This window comes from Stegostoma tigrinum, chromosome 15, assembly GCF_030684315.1.
Source record: "Stegostoma tigrinum isolate sSteTig4 chromosome 15, sSteTig4.hap1, whole genome shotgun sequence".
Classification (NCBI taxonomy): Eukaryota; Metazoa; Chordata; class Chondrichthyes; order Orectolobiformes; family Stegostomatidae; genus Stegostoma; species Stegostoma tigrinum.
The window spans coordinates 71,306,231-71,319,810 of NC_081368.1; the positions used below are offsets into that span (position 1 = coordinate 71,306,231).

Sequence of the window (13,580 nt, forward strand, 5' to 3'; positions counted from 1 at the left end):
GGCATTGCAACTAGAGCATGCTCTTCACATCCATCTTGAAAGTAAGAAAAAGTTAGGGTCTAGGCTACTTAAAATATTTCAAGGGGTCTGGTCTGGTTCACAACACCACTGAAGTCAACATCCCTACAGACTCAACCTAGAGAAGTTGTATGGTGTAATATAATTTGAGCTATTTTGTGTCAAGTGAAGAGAAAAAATCCATGATGGACGATGACGTTACTAAACTGAGTCATAGTAGCTGTGAGTTGCTTAATGTTATGGTGTTGAAACCAGATAGATTACAATGGCTGTATAAAATATCACCAAGTCAACATGGTAGAAATGGTGAATTAATATTGATTCTGGACTAGAGGAATATATTGAGGATCAGACAAGCAGAGTTAGTCATAAAAATGTATTTATTTATGGGAGATTGCAAGTTGCTTTGATCAATAGAAATATCAGCTTCATTAACCCTGATGGAATTTATGAATACAAGTACATGCCCTTCAGATTGAAAAATGCATCAGCAATGTTTCAATGAGTAACCAGCAAGGCCATTGGAGGGTTATGCAACTGTGATGTTTTATTGATGATTTGGCCATATTCAGCCATATCTGGGAGGAACATTTACACTAGATGGAACAGTTACAAAGCCACTATATTCATGATCTTGTCCAAAAGTGGACATGCCAAAGCAAAAATAACTTACCTGGGCCACACCATGGGACAAAACCAAGTAGCTCCAGTAGAAATAAAAGTAACCAGTCAGAAGACATAATAAAAAATATGCAGTGGGTGAGTACTGCCAAAGGTTTGTTCAGAATTTTAGCATATGCTGTTTCCTTTGATAATATTAAAATATACGCAAGAAATGTGAATGACAGAGTAATGCCAGAATACTTTTGACACATTGAAAGTTGTACTGGCTGTTGCACTAATTTTAACAACACTGAATTTTGCATTACCATTTAAGCTGGCTGTTGATGCCAGTGATATTAGCATCAGTGCAGTTGTAATGCAGGAGGACAAGATAGCAAACAAATAGTCAGCTATAATTTTAAGCACCAAATTTTTAACTGTGGAGATTGCTGTCGCCCATGCAACATTTTTAAATCTACGTATGGAAAAACTCAGACTTTATTTGGATTATGGCACTTGCAAAATTTTGCAACAGAACTGAATTAGGTTGTTGTTAAAGTGTCATGTTATAAACAGCCAATTCAAAAAATCATCACATAGCAGCAAGAGACATTATCACACTGAATGCTTAAATCAAGAGAAAACATGAGAGATCTTTTAAAAACAATCAAAAATGTGTAGGCACACACAGACACACCTTTTACTGAGACAGTAACTGTGAGTTGAATTAATCTATTTATTAGTCAAAATAATAGAAAATGAAAATTTATTTTCAAAATACACATATTGTATATCTTTTCATGTGGAGCTGAGAGGGGTGATGAAGCTTCATAGTATGTTATTACTTCTACTTGAGATCACAGAACCCAAGAGGAGGCAAAATTGGTCATAGAAACAAGTCCACACAAGCTTCCAGACCCATCCCACTACCCTTTCCTTGTAATCCTACATTTCCCATGGCTACCACATTTAATCTACACATCCCTGAACATTATGGGCAATTTAGCATGACCACTCCCCCTATCCTACACATCTTTGAACTGTGGGAGGAATCCGGAGAACCCAACAGAAACCCAGGCAGACACGGGAGAATGTGCAAACTCCACATAGACAATTTCCCGAGGATGGAATCAAACCTGGGTCTCTGGCACTGTGAGGCAGCAAAGCTGATCACTGAGCCACCGTACCATGCTGGAGTTCAGTTCTATGAAGGTCTGAACAATATTTTCTTTAGAAAGATCAGATTGCTATTTTGAACAACAAACTCAAAACAGCCTTTTCAAGAAATCATTCAATTTCTGCAAAATGATGAACAAGCCATTAAGAGAAATAATTGCAAAGCTGTTTGCTGACTTGTAAAAACCAAAAGAATTGTGGATGCTGTAAATAAGGAGCAAAAACAATGTCGCTGGATAAGATCAGCAGGCTGGAAACATCCGTGAAGAAAAAAAATAAATCAGAGTTTATATTTCAGGTGTGATGACCTGAAACGTTAACTTGACTTTTTCTTCACAGATGCTACCAGACCTGCTGAGCTTTTACAACAACTTTGTTTTTGTGTCTGCTGACTTGTGTTTTACAGTCCAAAGTAGCAGAGCAGAAACCGATTCATTCAGAAATTCAGAAAACATGGCAGAGGAGTTAACAGTATCAGTCAGCAAAAACAGTCAAGGCAGGTTGGGCAGAGGTCCTTGGTTACAGGGCAACACCAGAAGCAAAGCCTGTGGAAGTATCAGAGGACACATCCTCCAAAACTTGAACACATAGGTTTAAGGAAGTTATTTTCTATGGTAATAGTGAGCTGAGTTAGCAGCTGATTTCAGGGTAGAGACATTAACTGAACATAACAGCATAACACCATGTATGAATGCTCAGCAACTGCCAAAAAAGGAAATCAGATGCTGCTGGGTCAGCTGAGCTTCAGTGTGTCGATAAGGGTAATCCTTCACTGAAGTTTTGTTGCATTAAAAGGGTAAAAATCATTCTCTTTGATAACTGTGATGAATTCATTTCACTAGTTCTTGTCTGGTGTAACATCGTTTCTCCTTTTTTTGTGTCATGTACTTCCAAAATAAAAGTTTATCAGTAATCTCTTGGTGAAATATGATCTACAGGAAACAAAAAAAAACTTTGGATCAATCAAAGCAAGCAAGCCAAGGAACTCCAGAGAAGATTAAAACAAAGAACTGTCAATGTTGGGAATATGAAACTAAAAAAAAGTGCTGGAGAAAGTCAGCTGGTCTGGCAGCATGTATAGACAGAAAGCAGAGTTAATGCTTCAAGTTCAGTGATCCTTCATTAGAACAGTCCTGGTGATGAGCCAAAAGCAGAAGTTACTGGAAAAGCTCAACAGGTCTGGCAGCACGTGTGAAGAGAAATCAGAGTTAATGTTTCGGGTCCAGTGATCAGTTCTGAGGAAGAGTCATAGGACCTGAAATGTTAACTCTGAGTTCTCTTCAGAGGTACTGCCAGCCCTGTTGAGCTTTTTAAGTAACTTCTGTTTTTCTTTGATTTACAGCATCCACAGTTCTTTCGGTTTTTATTCTTCAGGGTCAGTGGACTCAAAATATTAACTGTGTTTTCCTTCCATAGATGTGGCCAGGCCTGTTGATTTTCTCCAGCACTTTCTGTCTTTCAGATTGCTAGCAGAAGTTTTTTTTAAAAACTTTTCTGGAGTTCCTTGATTCAGTTTGTTTCTTTTCTAACAGAGCAAAGTGGCATGTGGAACACTTCAAATGTTTTGATGGCAACACTGGACAAAATCAGATCCCACAGTGAAACCTGATTTAATACACCACAAGTTCATTTTTTTGCAGTTGGTTACTTTTGTAATTAGCCTCTTAATGCATTTACACAATGCTGTCAATGTTCCTAAACACAAGAACACAAGTTTATGATACAAAAGTTTCAATCTGTTTCCTAGAAATGTCCACTATAGATACTCAACCCCTGAGAAATATTATTTCTATTTCAACAAATGGCTTTTCTAATTAGCTGACTCATTCCAGTTTTCTAGATGTTACAGTTTTGAGATTTTTGTTTCAAGGAGTCAGTGCAACATTGTGAGGATGCAGAGGTGTGATCGGTATTTTTCATAGATCTTACATTATAAACATGATGCTTCATCCCTGATCAGCACAGACTCAAGCTACTTGTCTTATTATACATACAATATTCATGTCATCTTGGTAAGAGATGGACATGGAGTAATGTTTTTGGTTATTTTTCTTACTTGCTCTTGAAAACAAGGGCTTTGTACCCTTGACATCATGTCTAATGTGAACAACATAGAAAGTTTGGTCATCTTCTGAAATTTGTCTTTCACTTTGTCTCTGAAGTTCATTGACTTGTTTACATTTGCGCACCTTGCCTTATTACTGTCTTGCTGCTCCCGTGTTTGATCTGGTGTTTGGCTTAGACTTTGGAACCAAATATCTTGTAAAGTCCCTGACTCTCCACTGTTTCAGTGATTACGAAGAGCTGAATGGCTCTTGGGTAGGTGTGGCAAACCACACCTGTAGATTTTGTTGGCTTGGTGTGCTTCGTTGGCTGGACCAATTGTGTTGGCTAAACATAAAGCATGTCAGTGATGTTGTTCTGCCACTGTGGCTTCATATGTGCATTAACCCTCAAGTAATACATTAAATGTCTGACCCTTTCTCTTACTGGAAAGTTCCTCCCTTAAGGTTTTAAATGCTGTAGAACTTAAGAGAACTGTTCTGACAGTTCCACTTCAGAAAAACAATACTCATGTCAACAAACTGGTCAATAGATTGTTAGGTCTGTGATAACGGGAACTGCAGATGCTGGAGAATCCAAGGTAATAAAGTGTGGAGCTGGATGAACACAGCAGGCCAAGCAGCATCTCAGGAGCACAAAAGCTGACGTTTCAGGCCGAGACTCTTCATCAGAGAGGGGGATGGGGAGAGGGAACTGGAATAAATAGGGAGAGAGGGGGAGGCGGACCGAAGATGGAGAGAAAACAAGATAGGTAGAGAGGAAAGTATAGATGGGGAGGAAGGGAAGGGATAGGTCAGTCCAGGGAAGATGGGCAGGTCAAGGAGGCGGGATGAGGTTAGTAGGTAGGAAATGGAGGTGCGGCTTGAGGTGGTAGGAAGGGATGGGTGAGAGGAAGAACAGTTTAGGGAAGCAGAGACAGGCTGGGCTGGTTTTGGGATGCAGTGGGGGGAGGGGACGAGCTGGGCTGGTTTTGGGATGCAGTGGGGGGAGGGGAAGAACCGGGCTGGTTTTGGGATGCAGTAGGGGAAGGGGAGATTTTGGAGCTTGTGAAGTCCACATTGATACCATTGGGCTGCAGGGTTCACAAGCGGAATATGAGTTGCTGTTCCTGCAAACTTCGGGTGGCATCATTGTGGCACTGCAGGAGGCCCATGATGGACATGTCGTCTGAGGAATGGGAGGGGGAATTGAAATGGTTCGCGACTGGGAGGTGCAGTTGTTTGTTGCGAACCGAGCGGCGGTGTTCTGCAAAGCGGTCCCCAAGCCTCCGCTTGGTTTCCCCAATGTAGAGGAAGCCACACCGGGTACAATGGATACAATATACCAAATTGGCAGATGTGCAGGTGAACATCTGCTTGATATGGAAGGTCATCCTGGGGCCTGGGATGGGGGTGAGGGAGGATGTGTGGGGGCAAGTGTAGCACTTCCTGCAGTTGCAGGGGGAGGTGCCAGGTGTGGTGGAGTTGGAGGGGAGTGTGGAGCAGACAAGGGAGTTGCGGAAAGAGTGGTCTCTCCGGAAGACAGACAAGGGTGGGGATGGAAAAATAGCTTGGGTGGTGGGGTCGGATTGTAGATGGCAGAAGTGTCAGAGGATGATACGTTGTATCTGGAGGTTGGTGGGGTGGTATGTGAGGTCGAGGGGGATCCTCTGGGGGCGGGGTATGAGGGATGTGTTGCGGGAAATGCGGGAGACGCGGTCAAGGGCGTTCTCGACCACTGTGGGGGGAAAGTTGTGGTCCTGGAAGAACGTGGACACCTGGGATGTGCGGGAATGGAATGCCTCGTCCTGGAAGCAAATGCGGCGGAGGTGGAGGAATTGGGAATAGGGGATGGAATTTTTGTAGGAGTGTGGGTGGGTGGGAGGAGGTGTATTCTAGGTAGCTGTGGGAGTCAGTGGGCTTGAAATGGACATCAGTTTCTAGCTGGTTACCTGAGATGGAGACTGAGAGGTCCAGGAAGGTGAGGGATGTGTTGGAGATGGCCCAGGTGAACTTGAGGTTGGCGTGGAAGGTATTGGTAAAGCGGATGAACTGTTCGAGCTCCTCTGGGGAGCAAGAGGCGGCGCCGATACAGTCTGTTGACTGTATACCACAAGTTGGAGACTATTCATTCTGACATTAAGTTTTAACTTGGTTAGTCTTTGAGAACCTTCAAGATCATCCTTGTATCTTTCAGGTGACTCATGAAAAGACCATTATGTGAATTTAGTAATTTTTCTGAAATTACAGCTTGCCTGAGTGTTACAGTTCTTGCCTCAGGATCATCCATCACATGGCACATTAAGTACAATTGTGTAGGTAGTTTGAATAGTTACAAATCTGTAAAGGTGTCCCTGGATGCCTGAAGCATTGAGGTTTCTGCTATCCATGAATTATCCTTAAAAATGTTGCAATGTACCAACCTAAAGCCATGTATCTCTCACAGTCTGTCAGCGTGTGTTAAAACTGCTCTTTCCTTAAGAACTTAGTCCATGCAGCTGTTGCATTGACCTTCTGCTCCACCTTAAGAGTAAACATTAATCCTTCTGTTTTATTTTTAATTAAAGCAATCTTAGAAAATTATTTTGTCCTAAAAGTTCATATATTCTTCTCAAGAAGAAAGTAGCTCTATGCTCTTAATTGTTAATGCTCTAACAATAGATTTCTGTAGCTGCCTGCATTCAAACAATCTGAATAACAATGAACTACTCTCCCACTTTTTGAATTCTCCTTTGCTTTGCAAATATTGACCAAGGCATTGGAGTCTTCTACAGATGGCAAGTACAGCTCTCATGATTTGTATTTGCCTTTAACAGAGTTGTTTATCTCATGTAACAATGCTTTTGTCATCTTCCATAACATAAGGCAGTGGGCATGAATATAAGAGAATCAAAGAATCTAACAGGCATTTACCATTTTGTAGAACATTACACTCAAGCGGTTTCAATGTTAATATTAAGCTAATAGGTTATAGCAGAGCAAATTTCCAGTTGAGTGTCATTCTTCAAGTGATCCAGGGGAGGATGGAGTCTGAGATATTTAAACCCTCAGGTCACATGCTATTATACGGTGATGATATCATGACCATGTCTCTTAAAGGCATATTAACATATTTACTACGAGGCAGAATACAACACGTTCTGGTACATAACGTTGCAAAAACAATCAGGAAATTTTCTACCTTTGTGGTACGTGCAAGTCTGCTTGTTCCGGTTTATGTTTAAGTTGCAATCCCCCATTTATAAATCCCTGCCTGAACTAATTGTTTATCTAACGTTGGCAAGTGGACAAGTTACCAATTCACAGCTACTACCAAAGTAGCAGCATAAAGAGCTCCCTCTACACTCTTAGACTGGGACACCTATCGCTCAGATGAACCTAGTAATGGCCTGACATTATTATACTCTCAGAATGATTTTCTACAACGAATATCCCACATACTGAGGCCATCACCAGACTGTGGGTATGTCCTGTTCAAATGAGAGGACAGACCCACCGCAGTGTGTATGTTTATGGTATACTGATAGATAATATTCTGCACTAATAACATTCTTCATGCTCTCAAATATCATGCTTGGGCCTTATATACAAGTATACACAAATACCCACAGTTGTCTATGATATTTCACTGACATGATTAGTTTGTGCTACCAAAGTAATTATTAATACAGCATTGTTTATATGGAAAGTAGTAACAGCAGCAACTGGATACCTGGATACTACTGGATACCTGACTCTTTTAAGATCATGGCTACTTCTTAAGCTCTTTTAACTTTAGGTCATCTTTTAAACACAGGTCTACTTTATCACCCTATTCCCTCATCCCTTACTACCTAAATACACAAAATAATCTGTCTTTCTCAATCTCGGAACTTTCCCAAGACCTTGAAACTCACTTAGCTCTTTATTCTGCCTTCCTGGCCTCCTGATCCTTGCTGCACACTTCAGACCCCAGGTTCACTTTATTATCCAGTGGGCCACTGCAGAGGATGCATGACTTTAAGGCCCAAGGCCTTATATTTGTGCAACTAGGATGTCAACACTGAGTGCAGATGCGTATGTTTCTTAATTTAAATCCTGGTGATCCATTGAGCAGTAGAGAAAGAGAGTGAGGAGAGAACAAGAAAATATATTGCCAAACAGTTACAGAACGAATGAACCACTCTACAGGGACAAACTGGTTCTCGCAAACAACTTCTCTTCGTCATAAGCTTTCATAACTCACTATCCTGCAATTCCAGTGACTCAATAACAATAAGCTGGGTATTTCATATCTCCATGTATTTTGGGTGTGGGGGAGGAGGGAGGCATCATGCGATATAGGTCCATAAGCTAGCCCCGCAGCTCCCCGACCATCCCAAAGCTCACCCCCATTGATGTACAATGGGCACTGAGATCAGCAGCCGGTGACTAAGTGTAAATAAGACATCAGACCATAAGATATGGAAGCATAATTGGTTTATTCAGCCCATCAAGTCTGCTCTGCTGTTCGATCATGGCTAATATGTTCTCAAACCCATTCTCCTACCTATTCACTGCAACATTGGCCCCACTTTTAATGAAGAACCTATCTCTGTCTAAATACACTCAATGATCTGACCTTCACAGCCTCTGCGACAATGAGTTCCACAGATTCACCACCCTCTGGCTGAAGAAATTCCTCCTCATCTGAGTTCTAAAGGGTCATTCCTTCACTCTGAGGCTTCACCCCCAGGTCCCAACATCTCCCGCCAGCAGAGACATCTTTTCCACGCCCACTCCAATGAATACTTGCAGGTCCTTACGGTTAAAAACTCAACATACCCCAAAATACCCATCCCACACCAAAATATAGTCAGCACATGCAGCTGAGTGCTGTATTTGGAGGGTGCCCTTTTGCCTATCAGGGAACCCCATCACCCAAAAAAAAGTTAGAGGCCTCTTTCATTCTGATCCAATTGTACTTCAAAACCCAACATTACCACCATCCTGGTCATTCACACCTCTCCGTGCCCAACAGTCATATCTTGCTCTGGGGTCCAGAGCTGATTTTTGCTTTTGTGGCCTGCCTGCAGTCCCAGTGATATCCACGATGGAGTGCTTTCACAGTCAGGTCTTCTGGAACAATTGGCCAGCAGCTCCAAAGTGTCAGACTCTCTCTTCACTGACAGACAGAATTCTGCCTTTCTAACTGTTAATAGGGGTTGCTGCACATTATTTCAGTGGGGGGCTGACTGAGCTGCCTACTTCCACATCCACTCTGTAATTTCCAGTCCAAGGTTACTGCTGCTGATTTCTACTTTCAGTCTTTCTGCTGTATGATCACAATGAACATAGAACATAGAACATAGAACAATACAGCACAGAACAGGCCCTTCAGCCCTCAATGTTGCACCGACCAGTGAACTAATCTAAGCCCCTCCCCCTACACTATCCCATGAAGATGGTATGAAGATGGTAACTGAAGCCACTGTCCATTCCTCTCGCACATTCAGAATAAACAATGAACAGTCAGTATCTACACTTTCACCAAAGTGAGCACTGTACCTTTCGGAGCTCTGCTGCATGTTTCATCTGCTCCCCACCAACTGAAGCAGTCTGCCCTCGGCAGGGGTGATTGGAAGGAAGCAAACAAGTAGTACAGACTGTAGGCAAGGATGCCGCAGTACGAAACATTGCCAATTGCTCCGAAAAGGATCATGGTTATACCCACACCTTGCAATGGAATGAGGAAGAAACAGAAATTATTAATTTGATATAAATTCTTGAACAAGGGTTCAGATAGTCAGGAAAATCAATCTTGTTTCATTGTAACAGAAACAGGAGTTGCTGGAAAATCTCAGCAGGTCTGGATCATCTGTGGACAGAAATCAGAGTTAATGCTTCAGGTCTGGTGACCCTTCCTCAGAACACTGGGGCCGAGACATTAACTCCGATTTCTCTCCACAAGAGGCTGCCAGACCTGCTGAGCTTTTCCAGAAAATTCTGTCTTTGTTTCAGATTTCCAGCATCTGTAGTTCTTTCAGTTATCTACATAAACACATACACACATACTTTTAGTTGTTCCATTTTTTTATTGGGGGAAGTATTTAAAAACTTTTTGAGTCGATTTGCCTTCAGATGTTACAATTTGAATCGTATAAAGCAAAGTTGAGAAAGTGCCAGTTATTGTTTCTCTTAGTTTTCTGAGCTATGGTAATGTCATGAATTCACAGCCAGGCAAATGCAGGATTCAGGTGCTGTAGTTGTAATGTTTAGTAATCCATGAACCCCAGGCTAATGTTCTAACAAAAGAACAAAAGATAAATACAGCACAGATACAGGCCCTTCGGGCTCCAAGCTTGTGCCAATCATGCCCTGACTAAACTAAAAAAAACAAACCTTCTCACTTTATTCAATCCATATCTCTCTATTCATGCCCTATTCACGTAACTGTCCACATAGGCCTTAAATGTCGCCAATGTGCCTGCTTCCACCAACGCCTCTGGCAGTGCATTCCAGGCTCCTACCATTCTCTATATGAAAAACATTCCTTGCACATCTGCCTTAAACTTTTTCCCTCTCACCTTGTACTTGTGCTCCCTTGTAATTGGAGCTTCAACCCTGGGAAAAAGCCTTTGGCTATCCATCCTATCTATGCCTTTCATAGTTTTGTAATTGCTATCAGGTATCCTCTCAGCCATTATCGTTCCAGTGAAAACAATCCTCATCTTCTTAACCTTGCCTCACAGCCAATGCCCTTGAGACCAGGCAACATTCTGGGGAACATTCCCTGCAATCTCTCCAAAGCTTTCACGTCCTTTTGGTAATGTAGCAGCCAAAACTGCACACAATGCAGCCTAACAAGGGTTTTATATAGCTGCAGCATGTTTTGACAATTCTTGCACTCCTCGCCCCAGGCCATGAAGGTGCGCATGCCATATGCCTTCTTCATCACATTGGCCACCTGTGTTGCCACTTTTAGAGAACTGTGGACCTGCATGCCCAGATCTGTCTGTACGTTAATGTTCCTGAGGGTACTGCCATTTACTGTATAATTCATACCTAAATTTGATCCTCCAAAATGCATCACCCTGCAAATGTCTGGATTAAACTCCATCTATCATTTCTGTGCTCAAGTTGTCAGTCTATCTATGTCCTGTTTTATCCTTTCACAATCACTGGCACTATCCAAGACTCCATGAATCTTCATGTCATTTGCAAACGTACTAATCAGGCCACCCACATTTTCCTCCAGATCAATGATTTATACTACAAGTAACAGAGGACCCAAGACTGATCCCTGTGAAACACCACTAGTTACCGGACTCCATTCTGAAAAACACCCTTCCATTGCTAGCCTGTCTTCAATGACCAAGCCAGTTTTGTGTCCATCTAACCAGCCCAACACAAATCCCATGCGATTTTAGTTTTTGGAACAATCTGCCATGTGGGACTTCATCAAATGTCTTACTAAAGTCCATGTAAATTATATCCGCAGCTCTTCCCTCAATTATATTCATCACGACTTCAAAATATTTGATCAGGTTGGTGAGACATGACCTTCCCCATACTAAACCATGCTACCTGTGGCCAACTAGTCCATTTTCTTCCACATGTGCATATATCCTGTCCCTTAGTATCTTCTGCAAGAGTTTCCTCACCACAGATGTCAGTCTCACCGACCTATAATTTCATGAATTATCCCTATTTCCTTTCTTAAAGGAAGGAACAACATTGGCTAATCTCTAGTCCTCTGGAACCTTACCTGTGGACAAAGGATGTGAAGCTTTCTGCTAATGCCCAAGCTATTTCTTCCCTGCCTCTCACAGTAACCTGGAGTAGATCCTTTCTGGCCTGGGGTACTTGACTACCTTAATACAATTGAAGATACCCAATACTTCCTCCTTTAATATATTGACATTCTCTAGAGTAGACAATAGGTGTAGGAGTAGGCCATTCGGCCCTTCAAGCCAGCACCAATATTCATTACGATCATGGCTGATCATCCACAATCAGTATCCTGTTCCTGCCTTATCCCCATAACCCTTGATTCTCCTTTATTTAAGAGCTCTATCCATCTCTTTCTTGAAAGTATCCAGAGAGTTGGCCTCCACTGCCTTCTGGGGCAGAGCATTCCATATATCCAGCGCTCTCTGGGTGTAGAAGTTTTTCCTCAACTCTGTTCTAAATGGCCTACCCCTTATTTTTAAACTGTGTCTTCTGGTTCTGGACTCACCCATCAGCGGAAACATGCTTCCTGCCTCCAGACTGTCCAATCATTTAATAATCTTGTATGTCTCAAACAGATCCCCTCTCATCCTTCTAAACTCAAGTGTATACAAGCCCAGTCGCTCCAATCTTTCAACATATGGTAGTCCCACCATTCCGGGAATTGACCTCGTGAACCTACGCTGCACTCCCTCAATAGCAAGAATGTCCTTCATCAAATTTGGAGACCAAAACTGCACACAATACTCCGGGTGCAGTCTCACCAGGGCCCTGTACAGCTGCAGAAGGACCTCTTTGCTCCTATACTCAATTCCTCTTGTTACGAAGGCCAGCATGCTATTAGCTTTCTTCACTGCCTGCTGTACCTGCATGCTGGCTTTCATTGACTGATGTACAAGAACACCTAGATCTCGTTGTACTTCCCCTTTACCGAACTTAACTCCATTTAGATAGTAATCTGCCTTCCTGTTCTTGCTACTAAAGTGGATACCCACACATTTATCCACATTAAACTGCATCTGCCATGCATCCATCCACTCACCTAGCCTGTCCAAGTCACCCTGTATTCTCATAACATCCTCCTCACATTTCACACTGCCACCCAGCTTTGTGTCATCAGCAAATTTGCGAATATTACTTTTAATGCCTTCATCTATATCATTAATGTATATCGTAAACAGCTGCGGCCCCAGCACCAAACTTTGTGGTACCCCACTGGTTACTGCCTGACATTCCGAAAGGGACCCGTTTATCACTACTCTTTGCTTCCTGTCAGCCAGCCAATTTTCAATCCAAGTCACTATTTTGCCCCCAATACCATGTGCCCTAATTTTGCTCACCAATATCCTATGTGAGACTTTATCAAAGGCTTTCTGAAAGTCCAGGTACACTATATCCACTGGTTCTCCCTTGTCCATCTTCATAGCTACATTCTCAAAAAATTCCAGAAGAGTAGTCAAGCATGATTTCCCCTTTGTAAATCCATGCTGACTCTGACCTATCCTGTTACTGCTCTCCAAATGAGTCGTAATTTCATCTTTTATAATTGACTCCAGCATCTTTCCCACCACTGACGTCAGGCTAACCGGTCTATAATTCCCTGTTTTCTTTCTCCCTTCACTCTTGAAAAGTGGGACAACATTAGCCACCCTACAATCCACAGGAACTGATCCTGAATCCATAGATCATTGGAAAATGATTACCAATGAGTCCACGATTTCTAGAGCAACCCCCTTAAATACCCTGGGATGCAGACCATCAGGTCCCAGGGACTTATCAGCCTTCAGGCCTCTGAGTGTTTACACATTCATCCCTGTCATCAGTCATATTCTTCTTGGTGAATACTGATGCAAAGTACTTATTAAAGATCTCTCCTACATGTGGCCCCATGCATAACTTCCCTACTTTGACCTTCCTCAAGGGCTTTGTTAGTTTGTAGCCGCCTATACCTATTGTATGCTTCATTTTTCTTTTTGGCTAAGTTTACAAGTTTCCCATGTCATCCATGGTTCCTGGATCCTGCCATTCCTATCCTTCAGTTTTGTAGTGACA

General features: G+C 42.3%; 1 protein-coding gene across 3 annotated transcripts in view; it reads right to left on the minus strand.

Moving 5' to 3' along the window:
• LOC125458626 (sodium- and chloride-dependent neutral and basic amino acid transporter B(0+)-like) overlaps positions 1 to 13,580 on the minus strand; it is a 53,650-nt gene that overhangs the window by 34,286 nt on the left and 5,784 nt on the right. For all 3 annotated transcript variants that reach the window (XM_059651514.1, XM_059651515.1, XM_059651513.1), the window contains exon 4: positions 9,366 to 9,533. In XM_059651514.1, coding sequence (XP_059507497.1) covers positions 9,366 to 9,533 — 168 coding nt within the window. The remainder of the gene's footprint in view (positions 1 to 9,365; positions 9,534 to 13,580) is intronic.